At 38.5% G+C, this 19897-nt stretch overlaps 3 protein-coding genes across 8 annotated transcripts in view; 1 reads left to right on the top strand and 2 right to left on the bottom strand.

Moving 5' to 3' along the window:
* Positions 1 to 8062: 8062 nt before the first annotated feature.
* On the bottom strand, positions 8063 to 8516 carry LOC139152343 (histone H2B, gonadal-like). The gene has a single exon (XM_070725480.1). It carries the CDS (start codon positions 8500 to 8502, stop codon positions 8134 to 8136), a length of 369 nt encoding a protein of 122 aa, XP_070581581.1. The 5' UTR covers positions 8503 to 8516; the 3' UTR covers positions 8063 to 8133.
* A 407-nt stretch (positions 8517 to 8923) lies between these two features.
* On the top strand, positions 8924 to 9286 carry LOC139152243 (late histone H2A.2.2-like). The gene has a single exon (XM_070725385.1). It carries the CDS (start codon positions 8924 to 8926, stop codon positions 9284 to 9286), a length of 363 nt encoding a protein of 120 aa, XP_070581486.1.
* A 3352-nt stretch (positions 9287 to 12638) lies between these two features.
* LOC139151103 (ankyrin repeat and fibronectin type-III domain-containing protein 1-like) overlaps positions 12639 to 19897 on the bottom strand; it is a 232986-nt gene continuing 225727 nt past the window's right edge. For all 6 annotated transcript variants that reach the window (XM_070723648.1, XM_070723646.1, XM_070723647.1 and 3 more), the window contains 3 exons: positions 19189 to 19345; positions 17379 to 17698; positions 12639 to 16897 (listed from right to left, as the gene is read on the bottom strand). In XM_070723648.1, coding sequence (XP_070579749.1) covers positions 16616 to 16897; positions 17379 to 17698; positions 19189 to 19345 — 759 coding nt within the window. In that variant the 3' untranslated portion in view covers positions 12639 to 16615. The remainder of the gene's footprint in view (positions 16898 to 17378; positions 17699 to 19188; positions 19346 to 19897) is intronic.

Raw genomic sequence — 19897 nt, 5'->3', positions numbered from 1 at the left:
GTAGGGAGGGAGGGCCTAATTAAAAAGAGTATACGGAATCTAGGAATTGCGTTAGTTTATACATGCCCGTAGTATATTCAGGCAACACCACAATACCCATCTCAACACTACCTTTGTTGCGCCAAACTTACATAAGTCGGGGATTGAAATTGATTAGATGGAATAAAGTCTTTAGAGTTTGACCAATTTCGACACCTCTACATGCAGAGTCTCTGGTAAGCGTCACAGTGGTTAACTGGAAATACATTTTTTTACGCATGGAGGTATAAAGTGAGAGTCGTCTTTTGCCCCTGATTAGGACACCAAGACTGGCCAAGACTGTATCGTGTTTCGAAAATCAATGTTGACCTGGCCGGACACGAGTATGCCTATAGCGTTCATGGTAGGCCTGCCCGCAGCCTATGTGTTGTGGTGGGACTGTTGTTTACTTGCAAGCGTGCGAAATACAGCGTTTTGGTAACATTTTGATTGATACAAGTTGGCAGGATGGTGGACTTGTCCACAAAATAAACCTGTTTGCAACGTTTTAATTGATACCTGTCAATAGGCTTACGCCCATACCAGTCACAGTTCGATAGACACCATAGGACCTAGATATTTGCAATATAGAAACCTTAACATATGGGCTAGAAAATATATGTACGGAATTTTGATTGATCAATTTTTAATGTTACAAATTTACGTGCAGTGTGATTTTGAAAAATACTGGCCTCCCTCCCTATAATTTCTCTTGAGTCCCTTTCTGCATATGCACGCTGGTCATTCGCTGGTCCCCAGTTCATGCATTTAGAAGGCGGCGTTGAAGCCCGAATGTTGATCTGTTCATGAAAATGAATCAATGAATTAAATTGGAGTGAAAATTAACCTACTTCTGGCTCGCGGCGCGTGGCACGTGAATTAGGCTTACCCCGATTCACCGGTGTCTCGCCATGTATTCCACACAAAATAAATGCAATGATCCTTTTATTCACCACATCGTAATACTAAACAATCTTGGTAGAGCCGATGTGTGGAGTAGTCCTACGAGTATGGCGAGAGTGTCCGGCTTTGGCTACGCTGTGGGAGGCGGCGTAGCCAAAGCCGGACACTCTCGCCATACTCGTAGGGCCAATGTTTAGAGTTGCCCTCAATTTCCTTTTCATATATCGTCTTCGGTGACCAGTCTTCCGCAGCACAGTCGCGAGTGGAGTGATACGTACCGGCCGCAACGTACTATGCATATAATAATTGGAAGTTGGGAAACGGAATGGCCGTTTTACGCACCCCTCGCCGAGTTTGGAGGCCGATTTCCCTCACAATAAGCCTCAACTATATACTAAACCAGCATCGATGGCCTCCAATACATCTTAGAATTCATACCTACAAGCCTCTTTGCGTCAAAAACGACCTTCTGTCCGTTTTTGGGTGCGATTTCCGTGTTTTTTGACGTGATGGAACACTTTCATTCTACAGCTGTGGGCGGGGTCAGACCAGCCGCGCTGTGATTGGCTAATTTTTTTTCGATCGACCCCATGATGACCTCTCTTGTTTTGATCGCTCGTTTGAGGCATAAATACGGCCCGGTGGTTTCAATCGGGTTCGAACTCATATAGGAAATGAAGGCTACTTCACACCTGCTCTACCAAAGTGTTTTATATTACGATATGGTGAATAACAGGATCATTGTAGTTATTTTGTTTGGAATAAATGGCGAGACACTGGCGAATCGATAGTGCTATGACCCTGTATAAATATAGTAAAGGGAAAGCAATTCCACACGTACACATCGTCCGCGACGCGTCCATAGATTGGTGGTTTGCGTTTAATGTATAGTAATGTGTAATTTTTGTTTCACTGTCTTGTATATAGAACCGATTTCAGGATTTTAATTCCAAGCGCGCCGTCCTCCCTGTCACAACGCTTGTCCCACTGCGAAACACACACATCCTGTGTAGAAAAAACCAACAAAACACTGCAGACTCACTAGAATGCTTGTACAGAACAGACAGCCGAGAGACACCGAACGAAGTTGATACATCAACACAGATGAGCGGCAACTTAACCACACAGTTGGAAGTCTCAAGTAAAAAACAGTTGGTGAAATGTACCTTCACGTCTCAGAACTCGACATCACAGTACATTCGCAGTGAGCACCGTACATGATTCAGTGTCTTCACCACACATCATAACGGGCACAGAGAGTCAAATCCGCCTTCAACTCTATGTTTAAAATTTCGCCAAATTTTCTCCCTGCACAGTTTAATATTGATGAAAGCGTTGCAGATTCAATTTCCTTATATGTTGACCTTTCAATTATGACATTTTGGCATCTGAAAATAGCTATGCGATAATTAATTATTCATATACACAATAGGTGAAAAACACAGTCAACAGCCAAACGATCGTTAACTTGTCATTTCATAAAAATAAGAGGGAAACTCAAAAAAATAAAACGAAAGTTTCATCAGCTGTGTTATCTCAAACACTTAAGAATTAAAGCGAAATGAAAAAATTAGATTAATGTTTTTTGGGTTTTTTTTCAGATATATTTTTCATTTTACAACGCGGCAAATAGGCTTGATTTCCCATAGAAAACAATGACGTATAATACACCGAACAGACTGCACACTTCTCGCCGGTGCAAATTCCTCAATTTTGAACGAATAATGATGAAATTGAATGAATAATGATGAATTTCTCCATGAAAATGTTTTATTTGCATTTTTTTATTCCGATCACTGAAATATACGGACTGTTGCCGTCCATATTTTGGCGATCTTACGGCGTGTACATATGCAGAACAAGGGTCTTAAATTGACGCATTTTAACCAGTATGCGTCTCATAAGTTGTACAGCCCAAATATCTGTCATTTTGTTGTAATATAGACCAAATTTGGGCGAATATCAACGATAAAAATTCCAGTAAATTTGAAAAAATAAAACAGAACGGAGGCGAACGGGCGCAAAGTGTCCACTGTCATCGAGCGGTGTACGTTATCGATCGATATTGTTTATTGGAAATTGATACTATGTTGTGTTGCTCACTCGCATGACCTTCCCACCCAAAAATGGCGCAAAACTTGGCCAATGTGCGCCAAAATGTGCTGAAACATAAACACATCACAAAAACTGTAAAGAGTGTCGACGATTCTATTTAAGTTCAAGAAACCAACGGATACGTTGGTACTATGGTATGTAAGTCAATATATACGGGTTATTGTGGACATATTCATGACGTGACCTGAACGCATGAGCCGATACGCCAGCAGATTAACGATTTCGATCGATATTCTATCGAAAATAAATTGATACAATGTGTTCGCTGTCGTCACTAGCAACCGGCCAAAAAGTGCTCCGAGGTAAAAATATGCTTCGCAGAATATGAGACACTCGGGCATAGTTTCGCCCCGCAGTGGTTGTAGCTTTTGAGTAACGGTGTAACAGTCTTCTCGAATATGCCTATCAGCAATCCCTTTCTATAGCCTAATTTTAATGTCTCCGCTAGGTGACAAGATACCATACGTTGTGAGTTCGAACCCGATTGAAACCACCGGGCCGTGAGCGATCTAAACAAGAGAGGTCATCATGGGGTCGATCGGAAAAAAATTAGCCAATCACAGCGCGGCTGGTCTGACCCCGCCCACAGCTGTAGAATGAAAGTGTTCCATCACGTCAAAAACACGGAAATCGCACCCAAAAACGGACAGAAGGTCGTTTTTGACGCAAAGAGGCTTGTAGGTATGAATTCTAAGATGTATTGGAGGCCATCGATGCTGGTTTAGTATATAGTTGAGGCTTATGTGAGGGAAATCGGCCTCCAAACTCGGCGAGGGTGCGTAAAACGGCCATTCCGTTTCCCAACTTCCAATTATTATATGCATAGTACGCGGCGGCCGGTACGTATCACTCCACTCGCGACTGTGTTCCGCAGCACATGCAGTGAGCGCGGGAACAAGTACGCGTTGCGGAAACTGGAAGTCTCGTATGCATTGATGCTGCTCACCCACTGGCCGGTAGAGGGCCGGGAACAGCAATTCAAATGAGTCGTCTTTCAACCATTTTCAAAAAAATGAAAAAGGTTGAAACTTACAATTTTCAATTTTCAATTTCTAATTTTCGCAAGCACCAAAGTAAAATTGCAAACTCCTCTTAAATCGGTAAGACATGATTTTATTTCAAAGAGTTTCCTTTCTCTTCATTTCGTTTTTCATCAAATACGTACAATGTCCCGTAATAAATTTTACGAATCTTGAAAATAGTACTATTTTTTTATTTTAAGATTAGGTAATATTTTGATACTGGTAATGATTTGTTTTATTTTGTTGAAAATGAAAACATCATTTAAGGATAGAAATTATAATATGAAAACAAGCAACTTTCCTTAAAAATAATCCAGAACACGTGATTTTGAAATTTAAGAAATAATAGATTAAATTTCATTTTGTTTTCACTGATAATTGCATTTCGGATTCAAAATATGAACAAGGCGAAACAGAGTTATGTTTCATTAATAACCGAATAATAGAAGCTTTATTAAAATTGGTCTGTCAATTGGTATTTTCAATTAAGATGAATATGGAAAATAAAATTCTATTTCAATCATTAAAATAACGCTTTTTTTGCTAAAATGCATTTTAATATTTTTGAGAATTGATTGGCCGCGAAAACCGTACCAAAAAATCGGTAAAATAAAAATTTTGTCAGAAAAAACGAATATTAAAAATTGGTTGTTATTTCATTCAAATGAAAATTGCATTTTGAAGGTGATTTCAATTTTCAATTTTCAATAAATTGGTTGGACGCTACGTACACGCATTCTTCGGCTCGAAGTTGTACGGCTCCGCGAAAAACACTCGTATACGATGACGTCAAACAGAGAAAAATACCATGGGATTATATATAAGTATACCACATTATACCGAGAAAGACATCAGATGCTTGGACCTCATTGACAACATATTTGTTGAATTTGGAGGACACATTTTCCGACAGTGTATAGGAATTCCTATGGGTACTAACTGTGCTCCTTTGCTTGCTGACTTATTTCTGTACTCATCGGAGGCAGAATTTATCCAGAACTTAATCAAACAGAAAAAGATCTCTGCAGCTAGAACTTTCAACGTAAGATGTAGATACATAGACGATGTTATTTCAATGAATAACTTCAAATTCAGTGACTAGTATAGTATCTCGCTATGATTTATCCTCCAGAATTGGAGATTGAAGAAACTACAGAAACAGCCTCTTCTACTTCATATCTGGATATTTTCCTGGAATTTGATTCTAATGGTGACCTTTCTACCAGGCTATATGACAAGAGAGATGATTTCAACTTTAATACGATTGGAACTATTTTGAGATAATTGGATGGTGAATTAATGTTGATTTCATCGACAAATGTGATCTCATCTGCTTTTCTTTTTACATTATACACTTGTTTTTAGAAGAAATTTGTATTATTGCAACATTAAACTATCTCACACCTAAAACTTTTGAGAAATTTAAAGATTACGAAAATCCAATTATCCCAAATTAGTTCCAATCGTGTTCTTTAGTATATTATCAATTTCCCACACCTCATCAGTAATATTCCGCTCTCACCAGCTTATGGGGTATACATTTCCCAGCAATATATTGCATGCAGTTCACATGTTGATTTTGTAGCATAGCTCTTACAAACTTTTAAATCAAGGTTACACCTGAGAAAGACTTGTCTCTACATTCAAACGCTTTTTGGCAGGTATCGCAAGCTATACAGCATCTCTCGTCGACAAATGATCGCTGATGACATCAGTGACATTGGACCTCAGTTGGTGACCACTGCCTATTTGACAGATTGATATATGGCGGCGGGTACGGGTGCGCTTAGGGACGGACCATTAGATCTTGGGAGGGGGGTGGTCAAAAACAGAAAAAAAAAATTTTCAGAGCAAAAAGTTAGGAAAAAAAAAATCTTCAAACTAGTTTGCAAAATAAAAAAAAAATAAATCAGAAGACAAAGGCGTAAAAAAAAAATCTGCAAAAGTCTTTAAAATTTTGAATTTTTTTTACATTTTACCGACAGTAAGCAACTTTCTGTATTTTTAATACATCCTCCCGGCACATTTTTAATTTTAATTTATACATTTAGAGTGATTGTATCCCTTATACTGGAAGTGATTATCTTATCTTTTCAGGACTTTTGTATTCTGATCACTTGAAAATTATGAAATTATAGAGCCTGTTTTCTACTTGTTTCCTGCGTACAAACCAAGCAGGTACACTAGGTAAAACATTGAAACTATGGTATGGTTGTCAAGACAGAAAGTTGTATTTGCCTTTTAAGATCAAGGTAAACAGATGCAGGCCTCATCAGTTTCATTTTTTCACAGCATTTTATTGCAATGATGAATGCAAGAATGGGTGAACAAGTAGAAACACGTCAATAATGATAAAACAACATATCAAGTCATTATGTATTATTTTGCTTTTAAAAAGGCATTTTCAATTCTTTTTTCTCAAAAAACAGCCTCAAATAACAACAGCAACACATGTTTTAACATTCAACAATACACTACGTAGAATGCCATCTATCCAACAAATCCCAACACAAAAACACATAAAAGGGTTGAACTTTGAAAGTTTCTCGATAGCAAATACTGAATAAATCTGCATGGTTAATCGTTTTTGTGTAGCAAATTTCAAAGAAATTGGACAAGCCCTTTCAGAGAATACAGATTTTTTGACCATGAATGGCATAAATTGCCCAAAAAGACAAATATTGAAATTTCAACACATCTATACACATCCAATCAATTTGGACATGCTGCTACAGAGAAATAGATGTTTTGATCAAAAAAGGGCAACAATTGCTCTAAAAACACAAATATGCAAATTTCACTATATTATTTAGCTTATTTTAGCTTCTTAGCTTGTCAAAATCAATTGTAAATCATGAGATATGCATGATGTTTGGTGGGGTGAATGTAGGCTTTTCACCACGCAGTAGAAAGGGAAGCCAGGAAACCAAAATAGTCAATTTTCAAAACTATAGGAAGCTACTGAGGAGCAAGAAGACCATGTTTCAGAGGAAGATGTGTAATCCGAAAAAAATGCTCCCAAGTGCCACCAAATAACACCATTTTTATCTCTATTTTCAAAAGCTCCAACAGCAGGAGGGGGACACCCCCCTCCTGACCTCCCCCCGCAAAAATACTCCCCAAGTGCCACCAAATAACACCATTTTAATCTCTATTTTTCAAAAGCCCCAATGGCAGGAGGGGGACACCCCCTCCTGACCACCCCCCGCAAAAATACTCCCCAAGTGCCACCAAATAACACCATTTTAATCTCTATTTTTCAAAAGCTCCAACAGCAGGAGGGGGACACCCCCTCCTGACCTCCCCCCGCAAAAATACTCCCCAAGTGCCACCAAATAACACCATTTTAATCTCTATTTTTCAAAAGCTCCAACAGCAGCAGGGGGACACCCCTCTCCTGACCTCTTCCCAGTGACCGCTTGCGTGGCCGCTTGTGGTGCTTGGCACCACATCTTTGCCCTCTTTATCTTCAGACAGCGACGAACTAAAAAAAATTATAAATCTGAAAATTTACTCTGAAAAAAAAAATTTGCACAGCTAATCTCAATTGGAAAAAAAAAAATTCAGAAATTTACAATAGTAAAAAAAAAATTTTCACAATTTCATTGTGACCACCCCCCCTCCCAAGATCTAATGGTCCATCCCTTACTATTTTCGAAACACCTGACATATAATCACTTCTTGGCCTTTTGGCCAGGCGTCCGTCACATATATCTTTCTTTCATGAATTTGACTTTGTTGTGTGCTGTTTGTGTCTATGTTTATAACTAGTGTATTACGAATTATTTTATTTCGCGTTCCGAAATTTGACATTTTTGTCCCCCTCCTGTAGGATTCTCCCCGCATGTTTTCATTGCATGCACGCGCAGTTTCGCAGATTTGCTGAAAATGTTTCGAAAACAGTTTTGACGACGGCTAGACAGCGCTGCGCAACCTCCGACAGGATATTGTTTTCATATTTTCATTCTTAATTTTATCACAACCAATTTCCCCAGTTTGTAACGGTAGTTCTCTTTTTTGAGTATTTAGTGGCCCTTAAAAGGGCCGTTTGGTATGTGTATGCTGGGCATACGATTTACTTGGAGCTGGTGTATTTTGTCACCGCCTTGGTACCTTCACTGACGGCATGCTTGGCAAGCTCACCGGGTAGCAGCAAACGGACAGCGGTCTGGATCTCTCTGCTGGTGATGGTGGAACGCTTGTTGTAGTGAGCTAGGCGAGATGCCTCACCGGCGATGCGGTCGAAGACATCGTTGACGAAGCTGTTCATGATAGACATGGCCTTGGATGAAATACCAGTGTCAGGATGGACCTGCTTCAGAACCTTGTAGATGTAGATGCCATAGCTTTCGCGCCTTCTCCTCCTCCTCTTCTTATCACCACCACGGCGGCCCTTTGCTTTGCCAGCCTTCTTCGCACCTTTACCACTACCTTTGGGAGCCATCTTCTTGTCTTCGCTTGACGTATCAATCGAAAAAGTGATGCACATTAATGAGCCTTTCGATATTTATAACGAAAAATATGCAAATTAAGGATCCCAGGTCGAACAGACACTGCAATAAAACGTAAAAGAGAACAATATTTGCAACAATGTATAACAAACCCCCATGAACCATACACAGGAACGAAATTCGAACGTCAAAGAAAACAAAATTTGCAACAATGTATGGTGATTGACAGGAGTATGTAAAGCACTCTATTTTCTATTGGACGGAAGTGAAGAGAAGGAATATGATTGGTCAAAAGTTACAACCGCTAGGATCCCGCACACGGCTATAAAAGCTCACAACCAGCTCATCATGCATGCTATAGTTCACTTGTTGACAAAGTGTGTGTATATTACTTACAACTTCTGAGAAAGCAGAATGTCTGGAAGAGGCAAAGGCAAGTCCAAGCGCTCAAAGGCGAAGACCCGCTCTTCACGTGCAGGTCTGCAGTTTCCCGTAGGCCGTGTCCATCGCCTTCTCCGTAAAGGTAACTTCGCTAACCGTGTTGGCTCCGGTGCTCCGGTATACTTGGCAGCTGTGATGGAATACCTGGCAGCTGAAATACTGGAGTTGGCTGGCAATGCTGCCCGTGACAACAAGAGAACCAGAATCATTCCCCGTCACGTACAGCTCGCTGTCCGGAATGACGAAGAACTGAACAAACTTCTCGGGTGTGTAACAATTGCCCAGGGCGGTGTATTGCCGAATATTCAGGCTGTTCTGCTGCCGAAAAAGAAGTAAATACTCAAAAAACCCAAACCATAAACGGCCCTTTTCAGGGCCACCACATTTTCCAAAAAGAGAACTACCGAACCGTACATAAACTTACACAAAAGTTCACGTTATTCTTCAAATGAATATACGAGTATTAACCACCACTTTTAGGTAGTATTCCGTGTACATGATGCACCTCTAAAATGGCGCCAAACGTCGCAGCGGGAAACGGTCGGTCGGTCGTGCTGGCCCCGCGCACTGCTGGTCATGTCAGTATGGGTGATGACGCAACGTATGGAAGGTCGTTCGTGTAGTTCACTGTAAAATCGCGTCGAGATTGTTCATATAGACAAAGGTTATTCTATACCAACTTTATAAGTTATAATAAAATGTGGACCAACGTGCCGTGCGAAATTTCGTATTTGTCAGGCAAGTATCTGGTACGTTTGGACAAATGTAGTAGATAATACACGCGACGCGAATTATTTTCAGAAAACATCGTCTCTATACAAACAAGACCTCATAAGTCGATAGATCGCATGTGCATTTAGAGAAATTTAGTTCTGAAGTCTGATGGCTCATTTTAGGGCGCGTCACGCGTCAGTGTGGTGCAGATGTGAATTTTCGGAAGATCGTAAGCAAAACATGTCTATTCAGACTATTGCCCAAAGATAACATTTTTCTTACGCATGTGAACATTTTGTCGCATATTAGTAAATTGAGCGGCTGCAATGTCGATCTTACGTTTCCTGCATTTTGGAACAAATCCTCTCAAAGAAGTTAACCCTAAAACCTTACTCCCTGGCTGGGGGATGTACATACCTAACCCAATTGGAAACTGCTGGATGCTTTTGCCGCTATCATTCCTGTTAGCTTTGCTGCGAAATCGCAACTTCGTTTTCGAAATCAATATACGACTCGGAAATTCACTCCAGAGTTGCATCCAGTTATTACTTTTTACATTACTCTGAAGGTGACCGACTGAATATTTATTTTTTAACATCAGGTTTCACCAATTCAAGTTTAATAGTCTCACAAGAAAATACAAATTTGCAACTCGAAAGCAGAAGAAACATTGGCTGTGAAAACATGAAATCGAAAGAAAGGTTTGGTTGAGCGCCCTCGTAGGGCAGGTACGGTAATTACGTGAGAAAGGTACTGGCATGTAATGCAACATTGCAAGGGTTGATAGCAAAAGATCTTTGAAAAATTTGCTGCTTTAAGGTGATAGGGACTGTTGTAAAAAATGGAATGGGCAAAAGGACAGCAATATATGAACAGAAATCGTTTGGTGATGATATTCAGGTAGAATGTGCGTTGGGTCATGTGAATTTAAAGAAAAAGTTTTCTTGTGTAGGACTTCTTTGGGCTCATTTTGAAGCTCTTGAAATAAATAAATTCCAACCGTCAGTTTTTTGAAACTTCAAAAGTGTTATCATAGGGATGGTGGCCATTTTGAATGTCAAATGTTAGGTAATTAGTTTTCCCAGTACCAAACTTTGCCCAGTGACCCCTGATTTTTATTCTTGATTGGGTTAGAGAATGAATGGTTGAAAGTTTCCACGAGTTTCCATCACTTTCGAGGAACATGTCATACTACCTTAAGCTACATACCGTGTTTCTAGATACAAGGGGAAACATATCCACCAGTACTTCGATAATATTTAACGATAATATCAGAACATTTTATAGGTCAACAAATGGCACATTTTATTTATGGATTTGGACAAAAAAACAGAAACAGTCTAGTCTTGAGAGTAAACAGGGGAGGGAAGCATGAGGCTGGGAAGTGATTGCATGATGTCCTAAAGCTAAATTAACGCCTAAATGACCTGAGATTGGAAATGTAATTTTATGTAAATGAATTTCAATAATAGGTTTTTATAAGAAAATATTCTTTTTAAGATAATGTTCTTCACTACAGGTCTTGATAGGTCCCCGTGGCAGCTTACTCTAATAGCCAAGCTACCTAGCATACTTTGCACTGGGGCAGTGATACTGGACACAAATCATAAGAGTTGCTACGGAACGATGCTATATTTTTCACTCTGAACAAAAACATTGATGCCCTTCAATTTATTTTGTGATTCTAAAATTATCTTTAAGTAATTTTATTACTTTATTGATTGCAAATCTTGATCAAAGTAAAAAATGTTGAAGTTTGATGATGCACTCACAAGCATTGTGGAATATTGCAATGGCATAGACTATGTGGCCTTTGGAAAAATCCATACATTATAATATTGCAGTGAGCTGCTTGCGGCCACTTTCAGTGGCCCACTTAGTGATCAAATATTAGTGTAAAAGGATGCCAAATTCTCTCCAAGTGAATGCAATTTAAGGGTTTTTTCCTCCTTAACTGTGTGACACAGTATCTTTTCATGGTAGACTGTGCATCAGGGACAATTGTTCAGACTCTCAAGTTTTTACATCACTTTTTCTGATCCACCACTTGTGTAGGCTCATTTTGAAGTTCTTCAAATTGATAAAATTTTTACGGCCTTATTTTTTTAAAAGTTGAAAATGTAATTTTTCCTACAGAGTTTTCACAGGGATGGTCATTTTCAATTTCAAATATCAGTAAATTTTAAGGAAATGTGTTTCTCTGGTACACTTGTACTTCACTCCTGACTCGCAAATTTTGATTTTGTAAGGTGATGGTTTAAAGTTTGCCTGAGGAAAGTGTAAGCAAAAGTTTAAGTCTTTTCAAGGCACAGTGTTCTCAAAAGGATTTTCTGCTTAAGTGATGGCTTATTTGCATAACAATAAATTCAATTGTTATGGTAATGACTTCTATTGTTTACCAAAAATTAAAGAGAGGTTATAATTGCTCTGGGAAGAACACTGGGCATGTACATACCACCTTAATTAAGGTAGAATGCACCTCGGGGACAGACATTTGGGCTCTCAAACTTTTACGATTCTCTTCTGATATACCACATGTGGGGGTTCAATTAAAGCTCTTGGTAAAAGATAACTTTTTACCGGCTTAGTTTTTCGAAATTCGAAAATTTTTATTTTTCTCCACAGAGTTAACACAAGGATGGCGGCCATTTTGAATTTCTAATATCAGTAAATCTTGGGTAATTTGTTTCTCTAGTACCAAAATTTGCACGGTGACCCCTATTTTTATTCCCGGTTTTGAAAGAGAATGATTGAAAGATTCCTTGAGGAAAGTTAGAGCAAAAGTTTAAGTCTTTCACTTTCGAGGTGCATACCACCTTAATTAAGGTAAACATTGTGCTGGCATCAATATAGTTTCAAGGTTGCACACTAGCACTTTGTGTCGATGACAACTATATTTGGGAAGGGGGACATCACCTGGTCAGTGTGAGTACTGTACTTGGTAAAACACAAAGGAAGACACAGCAAACAATGCTACATTTATGACCTAAATTATTTTTATTTGAACCTTTTTTTAATCTTTGGTAGTACAAGTATTTGTGGCTATCAATTTCAAGACATGATAACATTGTGTTTTTTAACGCTTTTCGTTTTTTTTGAGCATCTTTTGAGCACTGTGTAGTGAGTTCCAGACAGTTAGTTACCAGCAGTGCAGATCATGTTGGCAAAGATATGAGAGAGAAATGTGGAGTTTATTATCAGATAAAGATTACAACAAGGAATTAATTCAGAAAGCAAAGAATGTGTTATCTTCAGTGCATTTGCATCAGATATTTGTGGCACAGCTCCCCTCTTTCACCCCTATGTTCATAAGTATGGGTCCAACTTTCCAAACTTGAAGAACGATTGGATCACACCATTTTGAAACTTAGGGGTGAAAGGGTTGAACCACACAAAAAAGCACTAAGCCATAGACTACACTGTAATTTCTTCACAAAAAACATTATTGGATGGCAACCAGTTCAATGGAGGAGATTTGTTGCCATGGTTTAGACACAAAAGCACATAAGCTCAAAAGCCAGCACACTTTTCCTGCAAAAGCTGCTGAATTCTCTTGTTCATTGGTTCATTTTGTAAATGGAACATTCTCATTTCCTGCTGCGCTGGAAGTATTTCTTTTGAACCTCACTCAAACAGTGCAAGACTTTAAAATTTCAGAGCCTACATCTTGTCAGCATGGTTGTGACCTGAGACGCTTTTCACAGCAGTCTTGTGCAATGGGCGAAACCAGGAAATTCAAGAGGGTGGTACACACAAAACCATTGCACAAACATGCTAGAAGAATTACATTTTTGTACACATTGGTTTTGTTTGTACCACTACAACATGATCTCTTTGACATACACTGCAAAAACTTTTTATTCCCAAGCCCACCGATTTCCTGCAAACTAGAATCATTTTGCTGCTATGTAAATCCCTGTCTTCCGGCTGTATGGAAAACAGGTCATTCCACTGAAAACTGTTTGAGCTGTTTTGGAAAAGTGTGACTTTTCTTCTCAATGATCACTTTCTTACAGAAAATCCTACAATTTCATCAAAAAAGGTATTTACAATCTCTTCCCTGTTTCAGTTGATGAAACATATCTCACAGTTCTTGCAATATTCTCATTCACACGCCTTATCACTCCTTATTTTCATGAACATTATAAAAATCTTATGAACACTCTGTGATCAATTTACAACTACATACATGGTATCAAATTGTTTACACCGTCTTTCTCTCTCTCTTTACATTTGTCACCCTAAGAAATGAAGGTACTCACTGCTGACAAAGGAAAAAAAAATCAGAAAATTTTCAACATTTCCCTGTAATTGACCGAATTCATGACAAAATATAAACACAACATACACATGATCATTTCATAAAACGACATCTTGCAAAGAGTAATGGATATTTTCATGAGCAAATTGTAACATCTTCAGTCAATTGTGATGGGACCCTGTGGAACTTTGTCAACTTGCTATTCTCATAAACGTGCATATCAAATTGTATTTTACAAGCTAGTCATCAACAGGCTAAATTAATACATGTATGAATAACCATTGTCTTTGCTTAAAGAAAAATCATAAATATTTTCCCTTGAACAAGTATGTATCTCTCAATGTTATTTTACTGTGAAGTCTGATCATGTATATCTGTGAAATGACGACTGAAGAAAACTAGGACAGGATTGATGAGGTGCCACAACTACACATTTGATGCTAACGGACCATGCATGTTGTATGTTAACTTTTTGGATGCACTGGAAGGTAGGATGCAAATCACCAGGGGGAAAAAGTGGACAAAACATCAAAATTTTGGAAAATTTATTCAGCCATTAAAATTTGTCACTTTGAGCGAAAAAATTACAGAGTCCATGATTCTGATTGTAGATGATGCTGTAAATTTTCTGATTTTTCCCTCTGCGACTATTTTGTATAACTCTTCTTCTCACTCAAGGTGGATAAAATTAACTTGGTATGAGCTGGAACTGACATTTTGGCTCTCTCTAGGTGCGAAAATAAAAATTTCTCTCTGACAATATTTTGTAATTTTATGTGCATTTCTGTGAAGACAAGATCACTCCTTTCCATAGTAGGAGTTAAAAACCAAAAAGAAAATTGGAAATAAAAAATAATAAAGTGGTAAAAATGCAAACATTTCTGTGTAGAAATCTCAAATTATTATCTATAATATCTCTATACACACACATCAACAACGTTCATTTACATAATTCATAAATAGTGTTTGAAACAATCTCTATACAGACAATGGTCACAGGTCAAAGGTCAAGCAGATGAAAAAGCAGTATGTACAAGTTCAAGGTTTGACAGCCACAGACACAGCACGAATGGTTGTTCAGCTAAGTACAGCAAGATTTATATTTACAATAGCAAAAAAATAAAAAGAATGAGAGAGAGAACCGTTTTGATTCCAACCCTGTAAATGTCTCTGTAAGGTGGCCTTGCTGGACAGGATGACAAATAAAAGCTAGCAAATGTAAACATGATGATTGCAGATAAATTCTGTAGAATGAAGATCTCAAAATTTGTAATGTACAAGTTATCTAATCTTGAAAAATACTGTTGCACCAGATGCATCGATTAAGCGGAGATTTTGGAAATCAGCCACTGGTGGCGCTCTCACATTTGTTGAATCAGTGAAAAGGAAAGGGCATCTGAATGCTTGGTGACATAGTTTTCTGTTCATTTGCCTTTCTTGCGGTATTTGCAACACTTGGAAGAAATTGTTAAAACAAAGCTTCAATACTCCATTTGATCTGTTCACTCTTATATGAGCTGCATCATTATTGGTGAACTGAGTAGTTCCTGACTTTTGTGAGGACCAATCACAAGTGGCCTTCCTTGAAGCCCAAGGAGTCTGTTTCACATGTTTTCATCGCTGTAGCAAGTTGAAGTGATGTGTTCAAGACTGCAGTTCACAAGGGGATCATTTACGTCATAGACATTCGAATTTGACGTAACTCCTTAAAGAAGCCCAGAAGCATCTTAGAAATCAAACATTGTCAATGTTTGTTCCGTTTGATCAGAAACATAGGCAGCTCCCTAGGGTTGTACTATTCTGGGATGGAGAGGATCCGTGTCTTCCGATCTTAGGAGACAGTCATGCTGAACAAGTATCTGCTATCTGTGACTGAGTCACATGGCAAAGTCCTTCACTGATACAGGCCAATAGATCTTTTCTGAGTCTTGTCAAAAATCTGCAGTGATGAGCAGAGTATGGCTTGAGCATCACTGTTGAATTGCCATTCTCAGTACTAGGTTGTCCTTCCTCTGGAGTTCCTTGGGCAACTAGGCTTTGTTTTAGTTTCTTTTCTAGTTTATTGCTTGCATGAACAATTCCTGATGTAGCTGTTCAGATTTCAAGATTCTTTGCAGTAGTGCCTTACTATAGAAAGACAAAATTAATGTGTCCCGCAACATCCTCTTCCATTGATGACTGCAAACTCAAACTGGATTTCAAAAGATTCTTGCGGGCTCATCACAGAATAATGAAAGCCTTTCTTTAAGATTTATTTCTATCCGAGACCAAATTCAGTAAATGCGCAAATTTCTGCTTGAAGTCGAAGATTTGTCCCTTCTGGCAAGAATTGTGATGTGAAGGTTGTGATGACGGTCGTATTTTAAACTACTCATCCTTGGAATAAAGAGATACACCAAAAAAAAATCTCTCGATCAATTCAATGATGGCCGCCTATCCTATGATAGGCAGTGCAATACACAACTGAGGTATACGGCCAGATAATGCTGCTTTTATATAGGTTTCTCATTGGTAAATAAAGTATGTAAACACACACACTGGCAGTGACTGTAGACAAGCATGGTAAAATCTTAACAATGTAATAATGTATTTCTGTTCCCTTTCGTTGGCAGCTGCTCTGCATTTTTTTCAGTCTCTTGGTAAGTTTTTATTCTAAAAAATTAAAATGCAAATAGAATTGTCTTTTTTTTTCACACAGTGGTACTCTGTCCCATTTGCAGAAGTCCAATTGTCGGATCTTTGAGTTTGACAAGGAGTTTTCCCTTTGTCCATGGGTTCTGTAATTGCAAAGGACTGTAGTCGTCCTTGAGCATTCTCTCCTTGCCGCCAATGTCGGCAATCAGGCAGAAATCATCGAATTTGTCGTCGCTGTACACGGGGCCGTCGCACCCCTTGATTTTCACCGCTTTGTTCAGCTGCTGGACGACCAGGTTTACGATCTCTCGAGCACTTGTCCTTGTCGTGACGTGCAGCTGAAAACAAAGAAAATAGAAATGATTGATAACATGCATCCTGCTCAAGACAAGATTTCTGTCTGTTCCCTCTTGTTTGCAAAGGTATGGTCCGAACCACACACTGATGAAAGTTGGTGTTACGGTTACAGATGTACACCTAACTTGTTCACTCCAACTATCCTGTAGACAAGTCCACAATCATCACTGATAACAATGGCCTTTGATCAAAACATGGTGACCAAAGAGTTTATAATATCTAACCACATGGCTAGACTTTTCTGAAACCATATCAGTCAAACATTGGCTGTTCCCTGAAATTTAGGCTCAGGCGTTTCTTATATACATGTCAACTACGTGACCGTCTAATGCAGCTCACCCGTGTCTGTGTTTTGATTACTGGATCATGTTGTTTACTTTAAAATGTGATTCATTCTTAAAAACTGATGAAATAAATGTCTGAATTGTGGCAGAAAATTGTCAACACAAATCAAATTCTCACCTTTAAACTTGTTCCTGGTGCTAACCCCGTCTCATACGCCGGGTAAACTCTAAGGATTCCAGCTTTGCTATTTTGTTGCACTATTGTTGGTGACGTTCCGCCATTTATCCTCTCCATACTATGTGTTGGTGAGCTGGCGTTACTGCTCGAAGCGCTCGTCCCCGTCGTGGTGTCATCCTGGCTTCCTTCCAGTCGATCGCAGTGGTGTCTCCTTGGCGAGCTGGTGGTGCTGCCAGACGTACTGCTTGTGTCACTTCCTGTGCTGTAAATGCTGCTTGTCTCGCTGTTCACAAGACTTTGTCTTCTCAGTTTGTAGTTCCCTGTTGAGAAATAACCACAACATGGTTACTGCGATCCCAGCAAAACATGACGCTTTCTCTCTGTAGGTTGTAGGTGAATAAAAGTTCCAATCCTTAATTAAGGTCCAAGAGAAATGCACATGCAAACCTTGAGATAATGGTAGCTTTATTAATGCAGCTGTTTTGAATATGTAAATTTTGTAGGGTCATAGGTCAATTACAAATCGTCATCAGGATACGAAAAATTTGAGACAAATTTGACCCCAAGTTAGAATGAGATTATTGACTACTTATGATTTAAATTTTATTTCAAAGATATCATTAATATTGATCAAATAAATTTTCATTTTAACTAAACAGTCATATGTAAATTTTGTAAACACAACTTTCAAGAGGACTACTTTTGTGGTTGTGAGAAGGCAGATACACATACTTAGGCCAATTCTTCATGATGCTTTATTGATAAAAACATTCTTGATCAAAACTGAAATATTTAGTAACTACAAAAAACAAATAAAATTCAGTTCGCAAAATATCTATTGCATCTAAGCAGGTTCTGTGAGGGTGAACCCATCAATCCCCGTGGCCCTGTTAAGAGGTCCGACTTAGCCATAAAAAACAAAAGGATTGGGACAAACCATGGTGATGAAAGGGTAAAAGATGGCCACCTTTGTGATCAGTCAGTATTTCCCAAGATATATGTCATAAAATTTAGTCTGTGACTCAAATCAGCCTTAACCCTTGTCCATTGAAAAGATCTCATGGATTGTACTCCATTAATCAACCATACACACTCATGAAGAAACATTTTCTTGCAAAAGCTCATCAAATTACAACATCTACAATGGAATGCTCTCCATACTTCTCATCCAGATTACAAAAAACACTGACTGCAATCTCTAGACAAATCAAGGCAGAGAATGGGTCATTGATTCTCTCATTTAAACTCACCAAGATTTAGATTTACGGCGTCTATAAAATGACATTTATCTGATCAATGAATTGCATCCTCTTTAAATGGAAACATATGGATGGGTGCAGGGGCTGAAATCTAATCATCGCTCCGAGCTGATTGGTGTGAAGGGTTTTTTCCCATGAATGGTAAACATGGCTATGACTTTGTAATGACTGAAGAACTAGTCTTTGGTTTATTGAGATTCAAGACTATCAAAGACTGAATCAATCTTATCGACTTTTTCTTGTATGGCGACTGGTTGGGAAAGCTAGCATTCAAACCATGGGTTGAAATAAAACCAGCACTAAATTGTTTTCATATTGCCCGTCACTTCTTTCATTCATTTTTGTTGGCATTAAAATAGGTGTTGAGAATGATAATGTTCTTTATCAACTGTTTAAGAAGATGATTGCATTATTGCATAAAGTTTGAACTTTTAGGATTTGAAGTGGAATATGCCGACTGAAGGATATGGATTACACAAGACTCTCATGGATATTTTACTAATTTTGTCTGCTAATCTCAGTGATTTACTGAAATAGAAAGTTTTCTATACCTCTGCTAGGCTTTTTGTCCAGGTTGGGTGATTCCACTGGTGACGGCGGGGATGCATAGAGTTGAGAGAGTGGAGCACCACCTTTGATTTGCTTGTCTCTTGCATATTGTAAACTGTCCATTATCCAACGCATCCCCTTCCACGTTGAATCAAGAGTCTGAAAAAGGCACGCAAAAATGTGTCAAAACTTGAAAAAGTGTAAATAACGCACATCTATACAGTGCACAATCTAAGGTACATGTTAATAAATGTTCTCCTTTGATAATGACTCATTTTCTCTGGATACGCATACTGAATGAATATTCATCAATAAATTTGCATACATGAATATTAATCAGTCATGCTTTGAGCATTAATTGCTCATGATACCGGCTGATGTCCTTTGAGACAGCTTTGCATCAGAAAATACTGCGTCAGAATGCAGACTACGCTCAAATTTAGCATCAGACCTTTCATTCAGTTGCCAAAACACTGACATTTGATAGTACATGAGTTTATTAATATTAAACTTGGAGAGATTAGACAGCTCATGGTGACTTATTGCCATAGACACAGGACTAAATTTAGCTTGGACTGGAAATTAGAATTTGTTTTTACACAAGTGGGAGATTTAGTCATACATGGATGACTTTAAGGTTATCAAATCTTGAGATTAAGACAAGGGAGGAATGACAGTGGTTAAAAGTTCTGTATTAGAAAAAGTTATCTA

Source organism: Ptychodera flava, chromosome 15 (genome assembly GCF_041260155.1).
Source record: "Ptychodera flava strain L36383 chromosome 15, AS_Pfla_20210202, whole genome shotgun sequence".
NCBI lineage: Eukaryota > Metazoa > Hemichordata > Enteropneusta > Ptychoderidae > Ptychodera > Ptychodera flava.
The sequence above is the reverse complement of the archived record's forward strand: the minus strand, read 5'-3'. Positions and strand labels throughout refer to the sequence as shown.

Bases quoted from the DNA above. Each gene is read 5' to 3' on its own strand.
- LOC139152243 (XM_070725385.1), top strand. From the start codon at position 8,924: ATGTCTGGAAGAGGCAAAGGCAAGTCCAAGCGCTCAAAGGCGAAGACC.
- LOC139152343 (XM_070725480.1), bottom strand. From the start codon at position 8,502: ATGGCTCCCAAAGGTAGTGGTAAAGGTGCGAAGAAGGCTGGCAAAGCA.